Consider the following 27360-nt stretch of genomic DNA (forward strand, 5'->3'; position numbering starts at 1 on the left):
AGTGTATCAACCACCACCACTACTAGACGAACCAGAGAACCAGATCAGGAGCAGCTAGCTGCTCCGCGAGCTCGAGTGCCGGTGCAGAGGCAGGTAGTCAAGTCAGACCGCACATGGGGGAGTCCATCAACCACCACCACCACTACTACTACTACTAGACGAACCAGAGAACCAGATCAGGAGCAGCTAGCTGCTCCGCGAGCTCGAGTGCCGGGGCAGAGGCAGGTAGTCAAGTCAGACCGCACATGGGGGAGTGTATCAACCACCACCACTACTAGACGAACCAGAGAACCAGATCAGGAGCAGCTAGCTGCTCCGCGAGCTCGAGTGCAGGTGCAGAGGAAGGTAGTCAAGTCAGACCGCACATGGGGGAGTGTATCAACCACCACCACTACTAGACGAACCAGAGAACCAGATCAGGAGCAGCTAGCTGCTCCGCGAGCTCGAGTGCCGGTGCAGAGGCAGGTAGTCAAGTCAGACCGCACATGGGGGAGTCCATCAACCACCACCACCACTACTACTACTAGACGAACCAGAGAACCAGATCAGGAGCAGCTAGCTGCTCCGCGAGCTCGAGTGCCGGGGCAGAGGCAGGTAGTCAAGTCAGACCGCACATGGGGGAGTGCATCAACTGTGCATCACGCCAATGTCAAATAGGGCGCAGGGCACCCAGCAGGAGCTGTCCTGCTGCAGGACATTTTACTCACCAGTACAACAGCCACGGTGCACCATCCTAGGCAAAACGGCATCGCTCCACAAGGGATACACACACAAAATTGGACGCACGTACAAAAAAGGGTGCGTCTTAGCCCACTTTTGAAAGCGTTGATGTGCGTTAAACCCTCCCGGGGGAAAAGAACTGCCAGTGATTGCCTTGGGGAGCAAGCAGAGGAAACTATCCAATGGACGGTAAAGAGGGAGGATAAAGGAGGACAGCAAAAAGGAAGGTGCAGATTGTTCTAATGAAGTCAAGGGAGTAATAGGAGGGCCAAGAGACCAGCTGAAGCGAGGCCGCAGCAGAGGAGCGTGGACGTGATTTATTGAAGAATGGAGCAGAGTGAGTGGGAGAGTGTGGTACATGGTTGTGATGATACGTGAAGGGGTTGAGAGCGAAAGTGATAGAGTAGGGAGTGAATGGTAATGTGACTGGAGTTGTGGGGAGTTGTAGTGTGAAGAAGTAGTAGTGAGGAGAGGGGAAAGTAGTGTGGAGACAGGAGTAGTAGTAGTGGTGGGAAGAGTAGAAGAAATGTAGAGAGGGGAGAACATGAATAGTTTTGAGAGGGGAGAACACTAGTAGTGTAGTTGTAGTGGGGTGGGGAGTAAGAGTAGTAATGGTGTGGAGTAGGGAGAGCAGCAGAGTTAGTGGTAGGAGAGTGTAACAGCAAGAAATAGTGAAGGTTGGAGGTAGTTACTAGAGAGAGGAAATGGTGGGCAGAGTAGGAGGGATACCAGTAGGAGAGGTAAGGGAGAGCGACCGCTTCAGGTATATGGATATAGGAGCGGAATAGTTGGGCACGCAAGAATGGGTCCAAGTGGGGTCCGAGAGTCTGAAAGGCACCGCAAATCAAACATACGCCATCTTGGGGATCTTAGAGCTGTGACCACATAGATGGATCCATGGGTGAGACGTGGACAGATAAGGCGTGTCCCTCTAGATCATCAGCTTTATTAAGACATGCTTTCGACAGTAGGGATTACCTAGCTCTAGTGACCCACCGGGATTCAGGGATGCCTGGGTTAGGGAGGGCTTGCCCATTCCTTGGTTAGACAAGGAGTGATGTCCCGAGACCCAAAGGACTACTGAACAAGTAAACACCTTTGACCTGTACAGCATCATCGCACTACTTGGGGAACTGTAAGAGCTGCACAAGCTAGAATTGCCAGAGCTGCACATGCTAGAATTGCGAGAGCTGCACAAGCTAGAATTGCCAGAGCTGCACATGCTAGAATTGCCAGAGCTGCACATGCTAGAATTGCCAGAGCTGCACATGCTAGAATTGCCAGAGCTGCACATGCTAGAATTGCCAGAGCTGCACAAGCTAGAATTGCCAGAGCTGCACAAGCTAGAATTGCCAGAGCTGCACAAGCTAGAATTGCCAGAGCTGCACAAGCTAGAATTGCCAGAGCTGCACATTGAAATGGACTATACGAAATGCACATGCAGCAGCAGGGAGAGTGGCACATGCAAGGACTGGATCACCTACACCATTTGGGTACTGGGAGACATGCACATGCAAGGACTGGGAGAGCTGCACGTGATGGCATTGGGAGAGCTGCACATGCTGGAATTGGGAGAGCTGCACATGCTGGAATTGGGAAAGGTGCACATGCTAGGACTTGATGATCTGCACATTGAAATGGACTATACGAAATGCACATGCAAGGACTGGATTACCTGCACAATTTGGGGTACTGGGAGCCATGCACATGCAAGGACTGGGAGAGCTCCACATGCTAGAATTGGCAGAGCTGCATATGCAAGGAATTTATGATGTGCACAGTTACAGCGGCTGTTCGAGCTGCACATGCAAGGAGACGGAATGCTGCAAATTCGTGGTTCTCGACTGAGAAAGCCTGCTATGCTAGAATTGGGGTAGCTGCACATGCAAGGACTGGGAGAGCTGCACAGTAAGAGGGGCTGCAAGAGTTGCACATGCAAGGAGTGTGACAGGCTCCCATGCAAGAGTTGCACATGCAAGGAGTGAGACAGGCTCCCATGCAAGGACTGGATGAGCTGCACATGCTAGATTTGGGAGAGCAGCATATGAAAGGACTGGGTGATCTACATGGTTAGTGGGGCTGTGAGAGTTGCACATGCAGGGAGAGATGCACATGCAAGGACTGGGTGAGCTGCACAGTTGGAGGAGCTGCAAGAGCTGCGCATGCAAGGAGAGGGGCATTCAAGGACTGGATGAGCTGCACAGTTAGAGGGGTTGCAAGAGCTTCACGTGCAAGGAGAGGGAGAGGTGCACATGCAAGGATGGATCAGCTGCACAGGTGCTGTAAGAGTTGCACATTCAAGGACTGGACGAGCTGCACAGTAAGAGGGGGCTGCAAGAGTTGCACATGCAAGGAGAGACAGGTTCCCATGCAAGGACTGGATGAGATGCACAGTTGGAGGAGCTGCAAGAGTTGTACATGCAAGGAGAGGTGCACATGCAAGGACTAGATTACCTGCACAGTTAGAGGGGATGCAAGAGCTGCACATGCAAGGAGAGGGAGGGGTGCACATGCACGGATGGATCAGCTGCATGGTTAGTGGGGCTGTAAGGCTCCACATGCAAGGAGACGGAGAGGTGCACATACAAGGACTGATGAGCTGCACAGTTAGAGAGCTGCAGGGGTTGCACATGCAAGGACTGATGAGCTGCACAGTTAGAGGGCTGCAGGGGTTGCACATGCAAGGAGAGGGAGAGGTGCACATGCAAGGACTGGATGAGCTGCACAGTTGGAGGGGCTGTGAGAGTTGCACGTGCAAGGAGAGGGAGCGGCGCACGTGCAAGGACTGGGAGACCCACACACGTGGACACTATGAGCTGTCCAACCTGTGTTTTACTCTGCCCACGCCCTTCCATCTTGTCAGAGCCAATTGCCGCTCTCCACTGCTTCTGAATTACCGACGGCCATGCCGCCTCTTCTCAGCATGGATAGATGGCTGGTACAACATGGCGGCAATTATTTTGCCATCCATCCTATTATCCCCAGGATTAGCACGGTGGTGCCCTGTCACAATGACAGCTGGCAGAGGGGGCGCGCTGCGCTCTCTGGAGGGTGTCAGGTCGCCTCGCTGTGTACTTAAGCGAAGAGCAGTCAGCAATCTCATGTTTCAGCCACCTGCTGAAGCATCCATCATTCCCACACCATGCATCCATCACTCCTAGATCATGCAGCCATCATACACGCGCAGGCGCAGCCTCGGCCATTGCATAGGTGGCAAGGGTTTACCAGGAAGGCAGGGGAGCAGCGAGACGGCTGCAGAACATACTGGCATATGGGGCTGCAGTATCCTCAGGCATTAGGGAAGTCCTGAGCACAGCAGGAAGCACCCTGGAGCCAGGTAAGGGCAGAGGAGGACTGCTTTATGGGTTACAGGGCAGGAAGCACCCTGGAGCAGGGTAAGGGCAGAGGAGGGCTGCTTTATGGGTTGCAGGGTACGAGAGCACGGCAGGAAGCACCCTGGAGCCGGGTAAGGGCAGAGGAGGGCTGCTTTATGGGTTACAGGGTACGAGAGCACGGCAGGAAGCACCCTGGAGCCGGGTAAGGGCAGAGGAGGGCTGCTTTATGGGTTACAGGGTACGAGAGCACGGCAGGAAGCACTCTGGAGCCGGGTAAGGGCAGAGGCGGGCTGCTTTATGGGTTACAGGGTACGAGAGCACAGCAGGAAGCACCCTGGAGCCAGGTAAGGGCAGAGGCGGGCTGCTTTATGGGTTACAGGGTACGAGAGCACAGCAGGAAGCAGGAAGCACCCTGGAGCCAGGTAAGGGCAGAGGCGGGCTGCTTTATGGGTTACAGGGTACGAGAGCACAGCAGGAAGCACCCTGGAGCCAGGTAAGGGCAGAGGCGGGCTGCTTTATGGGTTACAGGGTACGATAGACGAGGCACAGAGGAGAGCCATTAGAGTGGCTTCTTTCCAGTCATCCCGGGAACACCCGGCCCTCCGGGCTCCACACTGCCCCCCACCAAAAGATGCACTCGGCCACACACTGCAGGCGCAATCTGGCCCCCGTCAGCAGCCAACACACAGCAACACGCATGTCATCAGCTACACGGTGACACCAATACATGGTGTTGGAGAAGATATGATATGTCTATTGAGGATTTAACAATCACTTTAAGAAAACGCAGAGTTTTAAGTGCAACAACATTTTCCTGAGAATGTGTTAAATGGTGCATTTCGAAACCTCTAGCCATAAACACTTATAAATGTAAAAAATAAATAAAAACAGTTTTTGCATTGTTGTCCATCCCTACATACATGTCATGGCTGCACATACAAGCAAGCATCTTAAAGTACAATAACATTAGTCGGAATATGATCAGAATAAAGCAAACATTTAAAAGGTGATGGGGGGATTCTGATCATTGTCTCCAGACAGAGAGTAGGGGGTCGACCCTTGTCCTCTGCAGGGGCCTCCCTCTGGAACAGTCTCCCTGCCTCTCCTCCAGCCCTTCCTCTTCTCCCATGTCTTCGCTCTACCTCTCCCCTGCTGACCCCCGGTCCCTACCTGCTACCTCTTCCTTCCGCTCAGCTAGCGACTGGTTTCCTGGATCACCTCAGAACCCTAAAGGTCCCAGGCACCCAAACCAGTCCCTGCACGTGCCTCCGGACCTCACACTAGGTACTGCACTAAGCACTTCCCCAAAGAGATAACCCTCTGCATTTATCGCGGCCCTCCTGGACTAGGAGCACGTATCCCTTCCGCCATCCCTCGACCTTCCTTCGTTGTCTGTCTGCCCATCTTTCGCCCTTTGCCCCTCCCCACAGCATTGTGCACATGTAACACTTGTGTTAGTGGCACATTATAAAATGCCCAACCAACTTACCCATTCCCCTTCCCCTCCTCTGATCCACCCTCCTTAGGTCAATGTCTACTTGTGTTCATTCTAGCAAGAAATGTTCTCTAGTGTGGCTGTTGAGTTGTTAGGTGCCTCCACCTCTCTCCTGCTTCCCTCCTACCCTCACTGCTTGTCACACACTGGCATTATTGTCCGTTTGTTTTGCATGTACCCCCTCTGTCCTTCCCCCTCCCTGCTTTCCCCACTATCTGTTAACGCACTTGAGCTAGCAGAAATGTTGCCAGGCCTAACCAATACCATACCACATATGCTGCAAAATGTATTGCTAACCTGGCTATACCTCAGTTAGTTATTACCAGCTTTCCCATGCCCTGCTGTAAATAGCATTGATAACCTGGCTATACCTCAGTTAATTATTACCAGCTTTCTCATGCCCTGCTGTAAATAGCATTGATAACCTGGCTATACCTCAGTTAGTTATTACCAGCTTTCCCATGCCCTGCTGTAAATAGCATTGATAACCTGGCTATACCTCAGTTAGTTAACTGAGGTATGGCCAGATTAGCAATACATTTTACAGCAGGGCATGGGAAAGCTGGTAATACCTGTAACTTTGGTATAGCCAGGTAAGGAATGCATTTTACAGCAGGGCATGGGAAAGCTGGTAATACCTGTAACTGAGGTATGGCCAGGTAAGGAATGCATTTTACAGCAGGGCATGGGAAAGCTGGTAATACCTGTAACTGAGGTATGGCCAGGTTAGCAATACATTTTACAGCAGGGCATGGGAAAGCTGGTAATACCTGTAACTGAGGTATAGCCAGGTAAGGAATGCATTTTACAGCAGGGCATGGGAAAGCTGGTAATACCTGTAACTGAGGTATGGCCAGGTTAGCAATGCATTTTACAGCAGGGCATGGGAAAGCTGGTAATACCTGTAACTGAGGTATGGCCAGGTTAGCAATACATTTTACAGCAGGGCATGGGAAAGCTGGTAATACCTGTAACTGAGGTATAGCCAGGTAAGGAATGCATTTTACAGCAGGGCATGGGAAAGCTGGTAGTAACTGTAACTGAGGTATAGCCAGGTAAGGAATGCATTTTACAGCAGGGCATGGGAAAGCTGGTAGTAACTGTAACTGAGGTATAACCAGGTTAGCAATGCAGTTTGCAGCAGGGCATGGGAAAGCTGGTAATAACTAATTGAGGTATAGCCAGGTTATCAATGCATTTTACAGCAGGGCATGGGAAAGCTGGTAATAACTAATTGAGGTATAGCCAGGTTATCAATGCATTTTGCAGCAGGGCTTGTGGAAGCTGGTAACACCTGTAACTGAGGTATAGCCAGGTAAGGAATGCATTTTACAGCAGGGCATGGGAAAGCTGGTAGTAATTTTCCCATGCCCTGCTGTAAAATGCATTCATTACCTGGCTATACCTCAGTTACAGGTATTACCAGCTTTCCCATGCCCTGCTGTAAAATGTATTGCTAATCTGGCCATACCTCAGTTACAGGTATTACCAGCTTTCCCATGCCCTGCTGTAAAATGCATTGTTAACCTGGCCATACCTCAGTTACAGATATTACCAGCTTCCACAAGCCCTGCTGTAAAATGTATTGCTTACCTGGCCATACCTCAGTTACAGGTATTACAAGCTTTCCCATGCCCTGCTGTAAAATGTATTGCTAACCTGGCTATACCTCAGTTACAGATATTACCAGCTTTCACAAGCCCTGCTGTAAAATGTATTGCTTACCTGGCTATACCTCAGTTACAGTTATTACCAGCTTTCCCATGCCCGGCTGTAAAATGTATTGCTAACCTGGCCATACCTCAGTTACAGTTACTACCAGCTTTCCCATGCCCTGCTGTAAAATGTATTGCTAACCTGGCCATACCTCAGTTACAGTTACTACCAGCTTTCCCATGCCCTGCTGTAAAATGCATTGTTAACCTGGCTATACCTCAGTTACATATATTACCAGCTTCCACAAGCCCTGCTGTAAAATGTATTGCTTACCTGGCTATACCTCAGTTACAGTTATTACCAGCTTTCCCATGTCCTGCTGTAAAATGCATTCCTAAACTGGCTATACCTCAGTTAGTTATTACCTGTCATGCCTGCGCCATGGGCACATACATTTGCGATCAATATGGACCTTATTTCCCATTTGCGAGACTTTGGTGCTTTTCTATTTTTCCCAACAAACTACACTTACCCCAATGCACTTGGCTAGAACCATCTATTCCTGGCCATTCCTATTCGTCATCTTCGGAACTACAATCCCCAGAAGCCCTAGGGATCTCCTCTGCTTCCACCAGCTCAGGAACAGAGAGGGATGTGGCCGATTGTCTGCAGGTGTGCTGATCCAGGTGCGACTGATTAGCCTGCCTCTGTGCTGGGCAGGGCGGTATAAATGCTGCTGCCTGCAGAGGCTCAGTCTCTTGCATTAAGAGTCCTTCCAGCACCATTTTGCTTCGAGCTACGGATCTTGTATGAGGTTCCTCCTTACTCCGGCTTTGGATCCAGTGCCCTGCCGGGCTCTCTACATTGCAGCTGATCACGCTCTGCTGCTTTCCAGCCTCCGCCTTTGCCCTTTCGGGTTTCTGCCTTGCAGCCGATCACGCTCAGCTGCTACCTTCTGCCCTGGTCTTCCAGGCTCCTGCCCTGCAGCCTGCCTCACTCCGGCTGCCTACAGTCCTTGTCCTCTGGGCTCCTTGCTCTGCAGCCTGCCTCACTCCGACTGCCTACAGCCCTTGTCCTCTGGGATCCCTGCTCTGCAGCCTTCCTCACTCCGGCTGCCTACAGCCCTTGTCCTCTGGGATCCCTGCTCTGCAGCCTGCCTCACTCCGGCTGCCTACAGCCCTTGTCCTCTGGGCTCCTTACCTTGCAGCTTACAGTCCTCTGCAGCCTTCTACAGTCAGCGGCCCTGCTCCTCTGGGCTTACTCCTTGCTGCCGGTCCTTCTGGCTCCTTGCCGCGCAGCCTGCTTCTCTCCACTGCCAACAGCCCTTGTACTCAGGGTTTCCTACCTTGCAGCCGATCACGCTCCGCTGCTTACTACCTACAGCCTTTGTCCGCTGGGTTCTCAGCCTAGCAGCCCTCTACAGTCCTCTGCAGCATTCTACGTTCAGCGGGCCTGCTCCCCAGGGCTCACTCCTTGCTGCCCGGCCCTTCTGTGCTCCGTGCCGTACAGCCTGCTTTACTCCACTGCCCTAAGCCCTTTCCCTCTGGGCTCCCTACCTTACAGCCCTGCTCCCGTGGGCTTGCCCATTGCTTTCCTGCTCCTCTGAGCTCTCAACCTTGTTCCCTACTGTCCTCTGCTATCCAATCCTGTTACATGACTTAACCTTCATTTCCTTCTGCTAGTTTGCTATCGACGTCCTTTTTCCTGGATTAGTCTGTTAGTTTCTTCTCTTGTACTGTTTGTAGACCCTTTTGTACAGAGCTTGTCTGTTGGTTTCCGTCAGGCAACCTCTGCCCCTTCCCTTGTCTCGTTTCTACGTTACAGATACCCATAGCTGCTGTTCCAAGCCATGAGCAAAGAGCGTGGGCCTCTGTTATAGCAAACTATGCAGAAGGCTAGAGTTTTCCTAAGGTCCGTGGAATACTCTTTTCCTATATCTTCATACACCCCTAGAGGGAATCCATTTTGTTGTACCTTATTCCTTGCTACACTTGTCTACTCTTCGTTCTCATTACTTTCAGCTGTGTGTGTACTTATCTGTCCACCTTACTTCGGCACAACCACCCAAAACCCTTCCTGGGTGTTCTGTGCTACTCTTAACAGGGTGTCATCCGTGACATTACCAGCTTTCCCATGCCCTGCTGTAAAATGCATTCCTAACCATACCTCAGTTACAGTTATTACCAGCTTTCCCATGCCCTGCTGTGAAATGCATTCCTAACCATACCTCAGTTACAGTTATTACCAGCTTTCCCATGCCCTGCTGTAAAATGTATTGATAATCTGGCCATACCTCAGTTACAGTTATTACCAGCTTTCCCATGCCCTGCTGTAAAATGCATTCCTAACCATACCTCAGTTACAGTTATTACCAGCTTTCCCATGCCCTGCTGTAAAATGCATTCCTAACCATACCTCAGTTACAGTTATTACCAGCTTTCCCATGCCCTGCTGTAAAATGTATTGATATCCTGGCCATACCTCAGTTACAGTTATTACCAGCTTTCCCATGCCCTGCTGTAAAATGCATTCCTAACCATACCTCAGTTACAGTTATTACCAGCTTTCCCATGCCCTGCTGTAAAATGTATTGATAACTTGGCCATACCTCAGTTACAGTTATTACCAGCTTTCCCATGCCCTGCTGTAAAATGCATTCCTAACCATACCTCAGTTACAGTTATTACCAGCTTTCCCATTCCCTGCTGTAAAATGTATTGATAACCTGGCTATACCTCAGTTACATTTATTACCAGCTTTCCCATGCCCTGCTGTAAAATGTATTGATAACCTGGCTATACCTCAGTTACAGTTATAACCAGCTTTCCCATGCCCTGCTGTAAAATGTATTGATAACCATACCTCAGTTAAGTTATTACCAGCTTTCCCATGTAGTCTTCACAAAACCACACGATTGCATAAGACACCTCTACATGACACCAGAAACCGGTACGGCCTACATCCACCGAACACACCAAACAGGTATTGCCAGACTGCACTCGATACATCTATTTACTATTGCCAGAACACATCTGCCCAGTATCACCCATTACCAGCTTTCACATACCTAGTCACAACTATTGTCAATCGGCAAATGCCAAGTGTTCACAAGCCCAGTTCAAAACACTGCCATCTCTTCCCTTGGCAAGTTCTGCCTGTTTGAAGGGCATTAGTAAACCAGTATATCAGCTGTGTCATGAGGAGCAGAAACACCCTAGAGGAATCAGACACAGCCCATGGGATCAGAGACACCCTGAGTAATCGGACATAGCCCACGGGATAAGAGACATCCCGAGGAATCAGACACAACCCATGGGATCAGAGACACCCTGAGTAATCGGACATAGCCCACGGGATAAGAGACATCCCGAGGAATCAGACACAACCCATGGGATCAGAGAAACCTTGAGGAGTCGGACACAGCCCATGGGATCAGACACACCCTGAGGAATGAGACAGCCCATGGGATCAGACACACCCCGAGGAATCAGACAGCCCATGGGATCAGAGAAACCTTGAGGAGTCAGTCACCTATGGGATCAGAGACATCCCAAGGAATGAGACACACTCCATGGGCTCAGACACCCTGAGGAATCGGACACAACCCATGGGATAGGAGACACCCCGAGGAATCAGACAGCCCATGGTATCAGTGACATCCAGAGGGATCAGACACAGCCCATGGGATCAGAGACATCCCGATGAATCAGATACAGCCCATGGGATTAGAGAAACCTTGAGGAGTCGGACACAGCCCATGGGATCAGAGACATCCCAAGGAATCAGACACAGCCCATTGGATCATAGACATCCCAAGGAATCAGACACAGCCCATTGGATCAGAGACATCCCGAGGAATCAGACACAGCCAATTGGATCAGAGACATCCCGAGGAATCAGACACAGCACATGGGATCAGAGACACCCCGAGTAATCGGACACAGCACATGGGATCAGAGACACCCCGAGTAATCAGACACAGCCCACGGGATAAGAGACATCCCAAGGAATCAGACGCAACCCATGGGATCAGAGACATCCCAAGGAATCAGACATAGCCCATCGGATCAGAGACAGCCTGAGGAATGAAACACAACCCATGGGATCAGAGAAACCCGATGAGTCAGACACAACCCATGGGATCAGAGACATCCCAAGGAATCAGAGACATCCCAAGGAATCCAACACAACCCATGGGATCAGATACCCCGAGAAATCAGACACAGCCCTTGGGATCAGAGACACCTTGGGCGATCAGAGACACCCCAAGGGATACCCTATGAGATCAGAGATACCCAGATGAATCAGACACACCCCGAGGAGTCGGACACAACCCATGGGACCATTGAAGGCAATCAGAGACACCTTGGGGGATCAGAGACATCACGAGAAGCCAGACACCCCTTGATGATGAAGACACCTTACAGGATCATACATACTTTCATGATGAGCGACACTGTTGAGGATCAGACACATCACGGTGGATCAGACGCACCCCTGGGGGTATCACACATACCAGGGGGGGGGGGAGAATAGCCATATCCATCCCCTAGGGGGTCAGGTATGTTTTGAGCATTAGACACAGCCTGGTCGAGCATGCACATGTGGAGGGGGTCAGATGCAGGCTACTGATAATCTACCTTCCTAAACAGGTCATACAGTGGGACATGTAACACACCCGGAGCCTGGATAACCAATACATTATACAACAAACATACCCCATGGATTAGAAACACTGAGGACAAACCCCACCCGAAAGCTCTGCAACATACACAGGAACCGCCAGTAGCCTTACAGACCCCCTCGTCACTCCCACGGAACCGCCACAGCCCTGGAATCACCAGTAGCCTTACAGACCCCCTCGTCACTCCCACGGAACCACCACAGCCCTGGAATCACCAGTAGCCTTACAGACCCCCTCGTCACTCCCACGGAACCGCCACAGCCCTGGAATCGCCAGTAGGCTTACAGACCCCCTTAGCACTCCCACGGAAGCGCCACAGCCCTGGAACCGCCAGTAGCCTTACAGACCCCCTTGACACTCCCACGGAACCGCCACAGCCCTGGAACCACCAGTAGCCTTACAGACCCCCCCCCCGTCACTCCCACGGAACCGCCACAGCCCTGGAATCACCAGTAGGCTTACAGACCCCATTGGCACTCCCACGGAACCGCCACAGCCCTGGAATTACCAGTAGGCTTACAGACCCCATTGGCACTCCCACGGAACCGCCACAGCCCTGGAATCACCAGTAGACTTACAGACCCCCTTGGCACTCCCATGGAACCGCCACAGCCCTGGAACCACCAGTAGCCTTACAGACCGCCTTGACACTCCCACGGAACCGCCACAGCCTTGGAATCACCAGTAGCCTTACAGACCCCCTCGTCACTCCCACGGAACCGCCACAACCCTGGAATCACCAGTAGCCTTACAGACCCCCTCGTCACTCCTATGGAACCGCCACAGCCCTCGAATCGCCAGTAGGTTTACAGACCCCCTTGTCACTCCCACGGAACCGCCACAGTCCTGGAACCGCCAGTAGCCTTAAGACCCCCTTGGCACTCCCACGGAACCGCCACAGCCCTGGAACCGCCAGTAGCCTTACGACCCCCTTGACCCTCCCATGGAACCGCCACCGCCCTGGAATCACCAGTAGCCTTATAGACCCCCTAGTCACTCCCTCAGAACCACCACAGCCCTGGAATCACCAGTAGCCTTACAGACCCCCTCGTCACTCCCACGGAACCGCCACAACCTTGGAATCACCAGTAGGCTTACAGATCCCATTGGCACTCCCACGGAACCGCCACAGCCTTGGAATCACCAGTAGGCTTACAGACCCCATTGGCACTCCCACAGAACCGCCACAGCCGCCCTGGAATCACCAATAGGCTTACAGACCCCATTGGCACTCCCACGGAACCGCCACAGCCCTGGAATCACCAGTAGGCTTACAGACCCCCTTGGCACTCCCATGGAACCGCCACAGCCCTGGAATCACCAGTAGCCTTACAGACCCCCTCGTCACTCCCACGGAACCGCCACAGCCCTGGAATCACCAGTAGCCTTACAGACCCCCTCGTCACTCCCACGGAACCACCACAGCCCTGGAATCACCAGTAGCCTTACAGACCCCCTCGTCACTCCCACGGAACCGCCACAGCCCTGGAATCACCAGTAGCCTTACAGACCCCCTTGTCACTCCCACGGAACCGCCACAGCCCTGGAATCACCAGTAGCCTACAGACCCCCTAGTCACTCCCACGGAACCGCCATAGCCCTGGAATCACCAGTAGCCTTACAGACCCCCTCGTCACTCCCACGGAACCGCCACAGCCATGGAATCACCAGTAGCCTTACAGGCCCCCTCGTCACTCACACGGAACCGCCACGACTTGATCATTAGATTGCAGTCGGCCCGTCCAGTGGTAACATAAAGCTGCTTAAGTCAGGCCCGACACAATTGAAGTAAAACTCACTTCACTTTCTGGATCCAGACGCAGTAGTCGCTGATGTAGAGATCGTTGAGGATATAGGCGGCATCGTTCGCCTGGAAGAGCCGGTGGATCTCAAGGAAACATTTTAAAACAGCTGCTTTACCTGCAGGAGAGTGGAAGAACATATGCGAAATCGTTAGGAGACACCCCATGGCTGTAAACAAACAAAAGAAATTAACAACAAAAGCTTTATAAACATACAAGAGATGTTTAAGTCCAGCCCTTAAAGGCACTCTCTGGAGACAAAATGCCAGAGAAAAAAAATCGTGGAACAATTGACAAAAGGAGGCGCATGGATGATCTGGATACAACAGGCCCTTCTACCCGTCATCAGCGGTGAGGAAACCAATGTGGGCACCTCTAAAGGAGAAGCTGTGCGAATAACATATATACACACACACCGTACATGCAGCACAGCTTATTACATGTCTATTTTGATCTCAGTTACTTCAACCTCTGTTTGGTCGACACCTGGAGCTCACACCATATACTGTGGTAAGTCAGACATAAAAGACGGACACGAAGACTGGTTTTGTATCAGAACACGTTTATTAAAGAAAAGTAAGGCCTATTCTAACCTTATTTGTACATCGAGTTCCCTACTGAGGAAAATAATAAACTGGTGGTCACCAGGGCATCTTACAAAGAAACTCTGTCCTCTGTCTAAACCTATGCTACCATAGCATCTGCCCTAAGAAGAGGAAAAAAGGATTACAGTCTTTAGTTTAGGATGGGGTTACTTCCCCTGTTTGGTAGATTAGTGGTGGCTGGTTTTCTGCCCCCACCAGAGAGTTCTCAATGTCTTCTCATGCTTTGGGCTTACTATTGCTCAAAATGTCTCAAAGTCTTTCTCTCAGCAAAAAGAAAGCGTTGAGCAGTTCAGACAGTTCCAGGTCTGTCCAGTCTCCCTGCATGTGTTCACCTTGTTGGAGACACCAAGCTCTGCTGTCTGGTTTGGTCAGCGTTCACAAAATTGAAAATGCCTCTCACCCCCAGCTTGGGTTCATTTGTTCCTCGTAGTGTTTGGGTAATTCCCTTGCTTGGGTTCATTTGCGCCTTACAGTTGAACTGGGTTTCCCAGCCCTTTAACATGAGTAGCAATACCCTGGAGATGGATGGGGATGCTGATTTTTTTCATACATCAATAATAAAAACGACTCGCGTAGTTTGGCAAAAGGGGAGTCCATTTTATTAACAAGTATATAAAACTAACATCAGCTGTCGTTCAATCCTCTTACTCGACTCATTTTAGTAGAAACTGAGGTTATACTGCATAAAATCGTCATCACTGACGTTGACCTGCGTCATTACCTATGTGGCAAACTACAAAAACCTATTGAGGAAAGTCATAGGCTCCAAGTGAATAGCTAAGTATAAGTTCCATATCCGTATAGAACCGTGAAAGAAAGTGATAGGGTGCTTAACATCAGGTGAGGCCACTAAGCCCTCCCCTCAAAATGGCCACTATGAACGTCACTAAATACAGGACCCTTCATTACACAGTCCTTTACAATTGGTTGGCTTCTAACCCCCATCAGTACTTTTCCATCTACATTTAGCAGCACGCAGACTGAAAATTCAGGTGTTAGTGGGCTCATCTAAAAACCAGCTTCACACCAATTATTATATCAATCCATCATCACCTCAATGGTCCAGTGTCAATTAGTACTTTGAAGTTAGGCCTTGAGTTTGTGCTGTGCTCTGAGAAATTTTAAGGAGTGAAGGCTGTGCCCTCGTGCTTAGGTGTGACCACCCCGATCGTCCAATTTTTCCTTCCACGTGACTGGACACAATGAAATCGAGCCTTTTCGTGTATTTGATATTAATTTTTAATAGTCCTCTGATGTATTTTGTTTTGCTCAAGCCTCCGAAACAGGAGCCTCTTGTTCCTTGACACAATTTGTATCAAGTGTCAGTCAATTCCTGTTTGATAAGACTTTTGGTTTCTTGGCTGATTCAACTCCTTCTGTTGAGATTCATTTGTAATTAAAATTGCTTTTAACTGTGGCACACTGAAGTGAGGCCATCTTTGCCCATGTTGATGTTCAGTACTGCTTTATAACGTGAAGTGGAAACATCCATCTTTTATCTATTTCAGATGTATATGTGTATATATTGGCACTTGCCACAAACTATTTACTATATAAGCTTGAAGCTAGATTTCAAAATTACTTTGCTGTTTGCGTTTCAATTTGCGTCTGTACATGTGTAAAATGACTTCAGATCTTCATCTGTTTCTGCGGCTTAAGCTTCTTCACCTTGATCCCAAGATGTCACTTATCCTTGTTGATTTCTTGATGCCTTATAGAATATCTGCATCCTCTGATCCCTGCATCTCTTCTGTGTGACGTCACCATTCATCCTTGCCTTTTATCTGCTCTGCTTCTTCGGGAATCTCATTCAAAGGGCCATCATATTGTCTTGCATGCAGGTACGTTTTTCTCAATGGGTACCTTGCCTCCCAGACTCTCTTAGGTATTGGTACTCTTTTGAGTACTGCACAGGAGTCCACGCTCTGCTCTTTGCTGATTCAATTGTCCCTCATAAGGGTGGGGCAATTGGAGGGGGAGTACTTGGCTCCTCCTCTACACAGTGTTTGGTTAATCCCTTGCTCACCCTTGCTTGGGTTCATTTCTGCTCTTAGTGTTTGGGCAATTCCCTTTCTCGCCCTTGCTTGCATTCATTTGTGCCTTGCAGTGTTTGGGTAATTCCTTGCTCACCCTTGCTTTGGCTGTGGGACTTTGTATACCCCTGTAGAGTAGTTTGTATCTTGGCACGGCCGGCTCGCCTCAGCTCTTGAGTATCTCGCAGTTGATTGATTTTCTCACCCCCTCGTAGGATACCTTGATACTCTGCCCCATGTGGGCTTGTTTTGGTTATAGGTTTTAACAACCCTTGTGAGATATATGGATTCTCAGTCTGGCTGCGATTAGCAGTTCTCTCCCGCGCTCATGGGATCTTTGAATTTTCAGCCGAGCGTGGGCTATGGGCTTTGTCCGCTTTTCTTTGATTGTCAGTTCTCTCATCCACTTGCGGGGATATATGGATTCTCAGCCCGGCGTGAGCTCGGCTGTGGCCTCACCACCCTACATCCGCTACTAGATTGATGCCACATACCGGTATCAGGTAATACAATTGCGGCAAAAATGTTGCTGGTAAAAAATTATTATTTTTTTTAAATAAATACATTTTCAAAAAAAAAAATCACAGCAAAAATGCTGTGGTTTGACTCGGTAGAGGTGTACCCCATTTTACCATTTAAAGGGATTGGGGGTTGCGGGGTTGTCCTCCGCTCCCCTTAAATGGTATAATGGGTCCGGGAGTTGCGGGGGTTTCCTTTACATGATTGTGGCGGCTAAACCACAGCATTTGTGCCGCGATATTTTTTATTCACGGCCATTTTTGCCACGATTTTAAGACATGGAACTCACATACCTACTCACCAGTGGCAGTGCTCATTAGGGGAGGCGGTCTCTCTGACCAACGCGGATCAGCACATTCAACTTCGCTCCAGTCTTCAAAGTCCAGTCTCTCGCGTCGGTTTTTCCCATCCTGGACTCACAGGTCTTTGGCGTTGGATAGGCTGGACACCGGCACTCTGCTTCTGGCATGGCTTCCTTCTTCCTCCGCGGCTCAGAGTTCCTCAAGCATCCCGCCTTCTTCGAAGCAACAGCGTTAGGCATGCTTCCTTATCCGTCTACCCATCACTCTGCTTGGCTCTTCCTCCAGGCTCCTCCTGTGAGGCATACACTCATCTGTGAGGCTGCAAAGGCCAGCCTTTCTCCATGATGGGAGGATCCACTGGTTCAGCTCTTCTTGTAAGGGTGTCAACAAGTCCAAGTCAGAAACCGAGGCATCCACTTTTAAAGGGCCCTACATATTACTGCCCTGTTCAATCCCCCTACAACCAATAAAGACTTGGGATTCTGTGTTACATGGAGGTGGAATAAAACCATTGTCTGGGAAATCCTTGTCCCCTAAAGCGGGTGCAGGGTAGTCCCCAAGGGGGTGTTAAAAGCATAGCAGGCTTGAGGTCAGATGACCCTTTCCATAAAAAAAAAATGAACTTTTCACGTCTTCCATGAAAGTTCACAAAATCTGCCAGTCACATATTTTGGCTACATCTGCGCACTGACACTATTTGTTGAAGAGTCCCGACTTTGCCATAGGAGTGCCTTAACATTGACTGATTGCGACACCTAAACCCTCTTTCTCAATGAAGGACAAAAAGCCAAATCCGCTAGATATAGGAGAGTAGGAAATACTAGCGGAAGATGGGGAGTGGTAGAGCAGACAAGAAGGGCCAGCCTTAGGGCAGAGCGGGCGGGCGACCGCCTGGTGCTCCATGCCCCCCCAGGGCACCATCAGCCCCCCCACCATGCCAACTCGGGGGGAGTCTTTCAAGGGCTCCCCTGAGCTGGAGTAGTGTGAGAAGGCGCGAATGGTGCCCTTTTGTTATTAAATGTGCCTGCGGCGGTGGGGCATAGGGGTGTCACGGTATTTGTTTTTTCACTGTACGATAACCTTCTTGCCAAATGACGGTATATCATGGTTATCGCGGTATAGCAGGTGGAGTTAACTAATCTTAACAAATATTCTCTAAAAGGTCATAAATTGTCAGATTTAGCATCACAAACAAAACCAGGCACCCAGGGCCAGAATCAGGCTTTTCAACATACTTTCCACTGAAATGCCTTGCTTCCACCAAACACAAACACACGTGTGGAGAGGAGGGGGTGGAGGCCTGCTGCAACTGGCAAAGCAAACTGAATAGCTTTTCTTAAGTGGTCATTTAGGCTTTTTGCTTCCCCACTGGTGAAGATGAACATGTTGCCATCTTGATAACCTGCAGATCAATGGAGCCTGATGGTAGTATACACTTTTTTTTCTTTTCTCTCTCTCTCTCTCTCTCTCTCTCCCTCTCCCCCTCCCCCTAACAGTCGGGTGCTGATGCTTGCATCAACCTTCGGGGGTGGTCTGTAGAGGAGTTCTTATGTGCGCTAAGGACACTTGGGTCAGGATAAAAAACCCAAGAGAGAGGGCTGCAGGTGATGCATATTTGTCTCCTCTGAACAGGGTGAAGAGTTATGGGCACGGTTATGTTGTTGGACGATGGCACCAAATGGAGCATGAAACAACTGATGAGGTGTCATGATGTTGAGAGCAAGGGAAGAGAAAGAAGTGGGGCATTGCCCCAAGAATTGCCGTTTGATTGTGTTCCGGTTCGTGCTGTGTAGAGGGATGAAGAATGGGGGGCGGAGAGTGCGAGTACGGAAACGCAGTGATTTGCATGTGAATTGTGGTCATCAAGCGCTGGATGCTAGAGTGGTTGGTCAACAGTTAGCTCAGGACACAACCCTGGGGCGTGGAATGAGGTTGCGATGCTTGTTGAACGACTTCAAGAACTTAGTGCTAAGGATATTTGGTTAAGGGGGAGGCGTGTAAAGGGGATCTCATGTGTGCTGCGCTGCATGTGTAGAGATGCCTCGTGGTCGCTGGGTTGCTGTCCATCGGGCAGCGAGTGACAAGGAGCATCCTTTGACTGCGCCTGCTGCGTGCGATACCGCATCCAGCAGTTGCCCAGCGACGGGACTCGCAGGGCTCCAGTGTCATTTGGAAAATGGTTCTTGGCGGGGGGCCACCCTTAGTCTCGACGCCTCCATGACACGGCCCAGGGAAGGGTGGGGATTAGGGGCGGGGCCTCGCAAGTTACCACCTGTGGGAAGGGTGGGGGTTTTGGGGTGTCATCAGGGGGTGACAGAGCCAGCCGCAGCCGGGGAGCACCCCTATAAAAGGCGCTGGCAAGTAGGGGCGGCCTCTTTGTTTCCTGCTCCTTGTTCTTACGTTTTCTTTCAGACACGCCCAGCGGATGTTTCATGGTGTTCCCTGCAGAAAGTACTGTGGGATACCACAAGGGGCTGCACAGACTTCAGGTTAGAACGAACGGCACCCAGGCGTATTAGACTCAGGGGAGTCCTATGCAAAAGGGAGGACTAGGGGGCTTGGAAGACCTTCCAACCCCAAACGTGGGTGGGGGAAATAGGAGAGTGCATCGAGGGAGAGTAACAACGAATCATAACAAGGGGAGGGGAAGGAAAGAAGGGAGTTAGGAGAAAATGTGGCTCTGGGAAGTAATGATGAAACAAGATTGGGGGTGGTAGTGAGAATGGGGACATGAACCTGGGCAGAGGGACGGTTAGGGCGGGGATAGGAAGAAAATTGGGGAATATGAAGGGTCAGCCTAGGGAATGAACCTGGTAAATGTCTAGGATGCCTTGGAATGCTGTGGGAAGTGGGGAAGAGGTAGCAGGGTCAGGAAGATTAGGGGACAAAATGGGAATGAAAAAATGAACGGTTTAAATGAAAACATGAAATGTTGAAAGAAAAAGTGGACAGGAGTGGAGAGGGACGGATAGGAAGGGACGGGCGCCCTGGACAGGTCTGCAAGGACCTTAAGGGTGGGGGGAAGGGGGGTATACGATGCTACGCTCAGCGCAGAATCCTGAGGGTAGCGGCGAAACGGAACACCTGTAAGTTAACTCCTAACTTTATGTGGGTGTGGGATCCAAGGGGGGAAGCATTGGGTGGCTGTCTACATCTGTCCCAGAGAGGCTGGACAGATTTCCCAACCATAAAACAGGGACAATGACAGCAAGTCATAGAGTAGAGATGCGGGAGCTTCAAAAGTCTGCGACAAACTAGAACGACTTAAACACAAAGGGGCACGGAGATCGGATTTGAATGACATTGGGGGGGATCTGATGTCTTTCGGTGTGAGTTTAGACTGCGAGAGTGTTTTAAATGATTTTAAGATTCCCACAGGACTGAGCCTTGCAGTGTTACGGCGAGGCAAGGCCTGTAGTAAAGGCAGCGCGCAGAGCCCCGAACCTCCCGCCCCGCCCCCCCCCCCCCCTTCGCACAGGGCCCCTCTCTGCAGGTATACGCTGGCTGCCAGACCCGCTGGCGCACGGATCGCGCCTGAACGCAGCTTCTTAGATCCGGGACCGCGATCCCCCCGCCCGGGAATAGCTCCTCGTAGCCACGCTGGCTCAGCCCCAGCGCTCTGTGCCCTTGGCCTCCGCCCAGATTAGACCGTCACGCTTCCCTTCCCCCCCTCGACTTTCTGGGCCCCTTTCTGGTCCCCACCGGGTTTCCGCAGCCACACTGCCATCGTGTGGCCACTGCTGCTGGTTGCACTGCGCGGTCGCTTCTCTGTCCCCTGGGTTGCGAGAGTTACTGCGGATACCAGCTTCCCGGCTGTCAAGCAAGGCCCGGTGGCACCCCGCCTGCGTTCACTCTTCACCCTGGCACCAAGGGAGGGCGGACACCCACAGGCGGCATGTGTGCACCTCTGCAGACGTGCAGTAAGCGGCCCTGCAGCTGGATGATCCGCGGCGCTGCCCGGCCAGACTGCGAGCGCACTGGGCCAAGTGGGCACAGTGCCATGCTGCCAATCACACTGCTCTGCACCCCATCACACGTGCCTCACGCGCGGACACACGCACTCGCAGTGCGTGCCGGTGCCGGATGATGCATTCACCAGACACGCTCTTTATAGGCAGCCAGTTCGCGAACTCGTCCGGTTCGCCAGTTCGCGGGTACGTTCTCGTGCTAGTTGCATTGTAAACACTATTGGCCCGTAAGCCGCAGGCCTAAGCACACGGAGCCTTAATTCTCCCCTCTCTAGGAACCGCTTAAAGACGCCCCCCTCCGGCCCCTTGCACTGCCTGGGCGCCCCTCCGACCTGTCGAAGCCCGAGGGAGGTGGTATAGGCGGGCACAGTGACGAGGGGTGTCGCTGCTATAGCAGAGAAAGCACGGACGGATGCCGAGGAGCTGCACAGACGCGCCACAATATCCTGCAGACATACGCGCCATCGGGAGAATCGGGCAGAGACGCCCACAGATGGGCGCTATAATGCTTGACGAGAGAGGCGGGCACGCCGAGTCACACTGCCCGCCGCCCTCTCAAGGCCCCTGCTGGCTGCTGCAACTAACCCGAATCACAGGGCAGAGGGCAACCAGCTACCCCAGAACCCGGCCAGAAGCTCCATTACCTGAACCAATTACTCCAGGGTCGACCCTGCTGGCCCTGAAGCTCCGAGAGGCGAGGCGTCTCTGCGCTCAATGTGCAACATGCCCGCCCCTCCTACCATCCAGGAGAGAGATGGTCTCCTTTCAACCCAGGGCTGGAAAGAGCCAATCTGGCTCCAAGTGAACCAAGGAGCAAATTCTGGGGAGAAACCCCAAACCGGGTCTTGGAAGGTGTCCCTCTGGAACAATATGCCAATGAGCTCCCAGGTTCCCAATCACCCAGGAATAGAGCCTCATACGGCAAGCTTTGCATCTCTGAGCTCAAAAAAGGGGTTCAGCGAGAGACCATCAGGGGGCGCGGACCAAGATGGCAGTGTAGAGACTTAGCTCCGCCACACACCGTCTTCAAGGATGGATACTGGCTTCCCCCGCTGGCAAGCACCCTCTCACATTTTCTGGGCAGAGACCAGCGGCATACACCCGGAGCTGAGCAACTGGTGTTTCAACATGACCCCCGGCAGCAGAGGAGGCAGGCCATGGTGAGCAGAGCAGGCAGTTAGTCTGGCGGGAGCCCCAGGCTCATGGAAGCACCTGGGGGAAAGCGGCGGTTGCACCCAAGCTCCTCCCACACTCAAGTGGTGTGCCGCCTGGCCCTGATGCAGCGGGCCTGGCCCTGATGCAGCGGGCCTGGCCCTGATGCAGCGGGCCTGGCCCTGATGCAGCGGGCCTGGCCCTGATGCAGCGGGCCTGGCCCTGATGCAGCGGGCCTGGCCCTGATGCAGCGGGCCATTAGATCAAGCAAGGGGTCCGCCGCGGAGCTGCGCAATGACAACTGCTGCTCCAGACCACACAGAGCTCTTGAAGTGAGGAGCGGCCTCGGGAGGTGAAATTCATCGGGAGACCGGGCCCCAACCACTGTGGTGGTAGCGCAGCGGCATAGTCTGCCTCGGAGACAAACCAGGAGGGGGCCGAAAACGGCCCACCACCCGGATGGTGGTGCTGGCCCGTTAACAAGGCCAACTAAGAAGCGGAGACCGGGTGCCCCTTAACCCGCTCAGCCACGGATCCAGTGGCACTGTACCACAAAACAGGCCAATACAGGGAAGACCTGGGGAGCAGTGAATCAGAGCACCGGAGGTGTGGGGGGAACTCCGGAGCACAGGGGAGCAGAGGGCCGCTCAAAGAGGCACGAGAGGCTTTCTCTGACAAGGAGGCTCAGCGGGGTAGCAGAAGACGCCATCACCGGCGAGAGTCAGGCTACCTGTGCCGGGATATACCATGAGGAAGGAGGAGAGTACACAGGGCCTAGGCCAGCAAGGCAGACCAGGGACAGGCACTGGACCTGGCCCAAGACCGCCCCATTTCACCCGGGCACACAATGGAGAGACCCCAGGGCCCACAGCAGAGGGGGCCAGGCCCTAAAGCAGAGGGAGCCAGGCCCCAAAGCAGAGGGGGCCAGGCCCCAAAGCAGCGGGGGCCAGTCCCCAAAGCAGAGGGGGCCCGGGTCAGGGGTAGTGTCCCTACAGTGTTTCAGGAGACAATCAGAGAGGGACCAAGGCAATACCCTGAGTGCGAAGGACATTATGGCCAGAGGCGGACCGCGCCGGCCCTGACCAGAGACTATTTAATAGAAATGTTTCAGGAAATCAAGGCTATCCGAACAGACATTCAATCATCGATATGTGATCTCAAGGGACGGGTAGACAAATTGGAGGAAAAAGAAGGCACGGAAAATAATCATCTGCAGATCGACTCCCTACATATGAAGTACCAAGCGCGGCTAACAGACCTTGAGTCCAATGAAGAGGACACGCTGTTGAAACGGGATGACCTCGAAAACAGGGAGTGCTGCAACAACGTACACATTCTTGGGGTAAAAGAACAGAAGGGTGAGACAGCCGCAGATATTGGGAGGAAGGTGCAAGGTCTGATTAATACCATCTTCATGGCAGATTGGGGGTAGATGTCTGATTAATACCATCTTCATGGCAGATTGGGTATAGAGGGGGTGTCCAGCTGGAGAGGGCCAACAGAGGTGGCTGTGGAGGAGGTAGGGGACCGAGGTCGATAGTGGTCCACTTCCTGAGATACAGGGAAAAGATGGAAGTACTCGAGAAAGCCAAGCGTCTGGTCAGTGTTCAATTCGAGGGAGACACCGTCAACGTATTCCAGGATTTAACAGGTCTTACCCTGTCCCGGCATAGAGATTGCCGACCTCTGACCCAATGGCTCACAGAGAAGGGCATTAGATATCGCTGGCCCTTCCCCTTTGCACTAACTTTTCAGAGAGGAGAGGTGCACTCCCGAATCACCAGTGGCCAGGAGGCGCAACAGGCTTTACATGTCTTGAAGAAGGCGATTTCTAATTAAGGCCCTGGAGAAGACGTTGGTGGGGCAGCGATGGAACGGAGTGTGGAGGGTAATCGTAGTGTAAAGAGAAGAATGCCGGGGGCAGAAAATATAAGAAGCTAAATACTCCCCGACGGCGAAATAAGGTTCTGGCTCTAGTTGAGAAGTGCGGACTGACCAGGAGAAATTGAATTTCTGGGCGTTACTCGGAATAGAGTGGTCGGGACATTTAATCAATGCCCTGAATGGCGCACATTGAGTAAGAGGGCCCGGGCCGATGCACTCAAGATGGGGACCTTAAATGTCAAGGGCTTGAATTCACCCACTAAGCGATCACTACTTGGGAGGGAATTTCACAACAGGGGTCTGGATATACTGATGGTACAGGAAACAAGGTTGGTTTGAGGCAAGGAACAGCACTCCCGGGGGCTCAAATTGGACAGGTCTTTTGGGCGTCGGGGCCCACCAAGAAGGGTGGACTAGGCATCCTCCTTAATTGGGAGAATCTGCATAGGTGAACCACAGGTCTAGAGGAGGGCTGACGGGAGGGCTGTTGTGGTCTCAGGGACCCTGGAGGGAGTTCAGGTGACCCTACCCACAGTACATTGCCCGAGCACAGGACAGTCCCAGTTCGTACATGGAGTCATGGGAGAGAAACTTACCCGAATGAAGGCACTACTCTTGCTTGGGGGGGGGGAGGCCCACTGATTAGGGAGGGTGCTGCCAAGAAGAGGGTTAGGACCCACCAGATGGAGAAGTTGAGGAGTGAGATCCGCGAGTTGGAAGCCTGGGATTTGGGAGGTGGGAGGTTTGGGGGGAAGGAGGAAGACAAACTTCGAATGGCAAGGGAGAACCGACAGGAGTTGAAGGAACTGGATGTGGGGAAGGTGGTCTCTGGCCTACAGTTTTTCAAACAGAGATATTATGAGAAGGGAGACAAGGCTGACGCTTTGGGAAGTCGTTCAGGAATTTGCCACATTTTACAAACATTTGTATGGAGAGGAAAGGGTAGTGGAGGAGGGGGAGATCGATAGATACCTTAGGGGTGTGTCCCTGCTAACTCTCCATGAGAGTGAGGTCACAGATTTGGAACGGCCGGTCACACAGGCGGAGGAACTGAGGACCATTAGTGGATTGTAGTTGGGGAAGGCCATTGAGGACGGCAGGTATACAGCAGGGTTTTATAAGGCATTCTTGGGTTGCCTGGCCCAGCTCATGGCTAAACTGTTCAACAACATCTCAGCCTCGGGGAAGCTTCCCCCCTCGTTCGGTAGAGCACTAATAACGGTCATACCCAAGGCGGGGAGGTACCCCATGAGCTGTGAGTCATATCGCCTCAATTCATTTTTAAACGTTGATGCCAATATCTTCACCAGGGTTCTGGCCAAGAGAATGGAGAGGCCCATTCCGACCAAGTGGTGTTTATCCAGGGAAGGGCGCTGACACATTGCGCAAAATGCTGCATTTGATGGAGGCTGCAGTGAAAAGGCGCAGAATGCCTGGGCACACACAAAACAAAGTTCCTTCTCTTTAGGACCTCACAGTTCAAACTGGGTATCCCTCAGTTGGGCTCAGACCACTTTTACACACTAAGTCTCAATACGTCTCCCTATGTCGGTCTCGAACCCTTTTAAACACAATGTTCATTTACAGGTCTCCCTAAATCTGGCTCAGACATTTCACATGGATTTAAAAGCTCCTGTAGGGCTCCTTCAGTCGGGCTCGGATCTCACAATCACAAAACTGGTAGGGGTTTCCTTCCGCTAAACTTCCAGTCCCTTCAATTCAGTTTCTCACAGTCTTAAATGTTAGTCTAAACCAAGACTTTCGATTGGGCATTTTCACTATGCCGGACCACTTGTTACTCTGTAGTATCTGTCCACAATTCACAAGTTATAGGCAAAGTGCAGATGTGTTCGTGGTTGTATTTCCACTACATGCCCCATAATGCACCTTACCTTATGGTTAAATTGTGGATTTCATGCTCACAAGAAAAGTTCATATTTTTTGGACAAGTTCCTGCTTCAGCCTCACACGTGTGCTGGATTTCCCTTCACTCAAACTCACCGGCCATGCGATGCGGTCAGGAAAAGACTCGCCACTTTCAGATCTGAGGTCAGGGTCTTGCCATCTTCCCCTCAGTCTCCCTGGGGATCAACATCCAACCATGGAAAGCAGCACTGGCCTGTATCTGACCTGCTGCTAGCAGCTCTCCTTGGTATTTGTCTCTCTCTCCAGGCTGCAAGCCTCCAGCCACACCGGGTCGTGTTCCGACGTCTCGCTTTTCCTTGGCCCAAGTAGCAAGTAGGTCGGGGATTGAGAAGGGATCCCCTGATGGAATCAGCCATGCAGCCTCCCTTCAGTTCTCCCAACTGCTGCTCTCTGTTCTGCCAGGAACTCCACCTTTTATACACCCGAGTTTCTTTAACAGGCTGCAGGTGTGAGTTCTGGGCTACGTCTTCCTGTCCTTGCCTGACTATTAGTGGGACAGTTCAGTATTAACATGGGTCAGTCTGTCTTCTGTCTCTCAGTGTGGTTTTGAGTAATTTATATTCTTCTTAGTCGCCTCTGCTTCTTCTTAGTGATTTTCAAAAATGGGGAGTGGGCGTTGAGATTGATAATTGTCCTTTAAAGGCACAATGGGTGTGATTGTGATTGAGCGCTTGACTCTGCCTGGTCTCAGTGGGGCAGGGCCACTGCATATGACTAAAGGTATTCTTTCTAGTTGTAGTACATGAGTAATTCAGTGGGGTAAGGGAATTTTGGGAGTTTCCTGTCGTGATGGCAGATAGCCCGTCTACGGACACGTCAGAAAAGGAGGGATGTATTAAATGTCCTCTGGGTTTACCTTAAAGGGTTTGATTTCCCGTAGTGTTTTCTCTTTCCCTTTTCTAAGCTAAAGAGTTGGGGTGCAACAAGAATTTGCCGACAATATCCTCCAAATACAAAGGGGATATCTGGTAAGGGCGTGGCAAACAAAAGGTGGGGGGGGTGACAGGGTGCGTCTCACTTGAGGGCTTCCTCCAACCGTCCCCAAGGAACCCCTGTACAGGTGATCTTCCCACACTAGTCCACCCCAGGGTCTGGCTCCAAAGGAGATGGCCATTCCCTGGCCACCTAAACAAAGAATTCCTGGGGTCTATACGCGAAACCACCCTCAGGTTTGTCACAGTACTAATACTTAGCTGCCACATATAAAAGTGCAAAACCTAAAATGAGACAGGACATTCTGGGGCTTTGGAAATTATAGGAAGAAAGAGAGATAGAAACA

At 51.5% G+C, this 27360-nt stretch overlaps 1 protein-coding gene across 5 annotated transcripts in view; it reads right to left on the reverse strand.

The window, feature by feature from the left end:
- Positions 1-27360, reverse strand: part of SHQ1 (SHQ1, H/ACA ribonucleoprotein assembly factor) — a 671809-nt gene that overhangs the window by 113956 nt on the left and 530493 nt on the right. For all 5 annotated transcript variants that reach the window (XM_069643203.1, XM_069643202.1, XM_069643204.1 and 2 more), the window contains one exon: positions 13690-13810. In XM_069643203.1, coding sequence (XP_069499304.1) covers positions 13690-13810 — 121 coding nt within the window. The remainder of the gene's footprint in view (positions 1-13689; positions 13811-27360) is intronic.

The sequence above is a fragment of the Ambystoma mexicanum genome, chromosome 2p, assembly GCF_040938575.1.
Source record: "Ambystoma mexicanum isolate Mex_15411 chromosome 2p, UKY_AmexF1_1, whole genome shotgun sequence".
NCBI classification, from domain to species: domain Eukaryota; kingdom Metazoa; phylum Chordata; class Amphibia; order Caudata; family Ambystomatidae; genus Ambystoma; species Ambystoma mexicanum.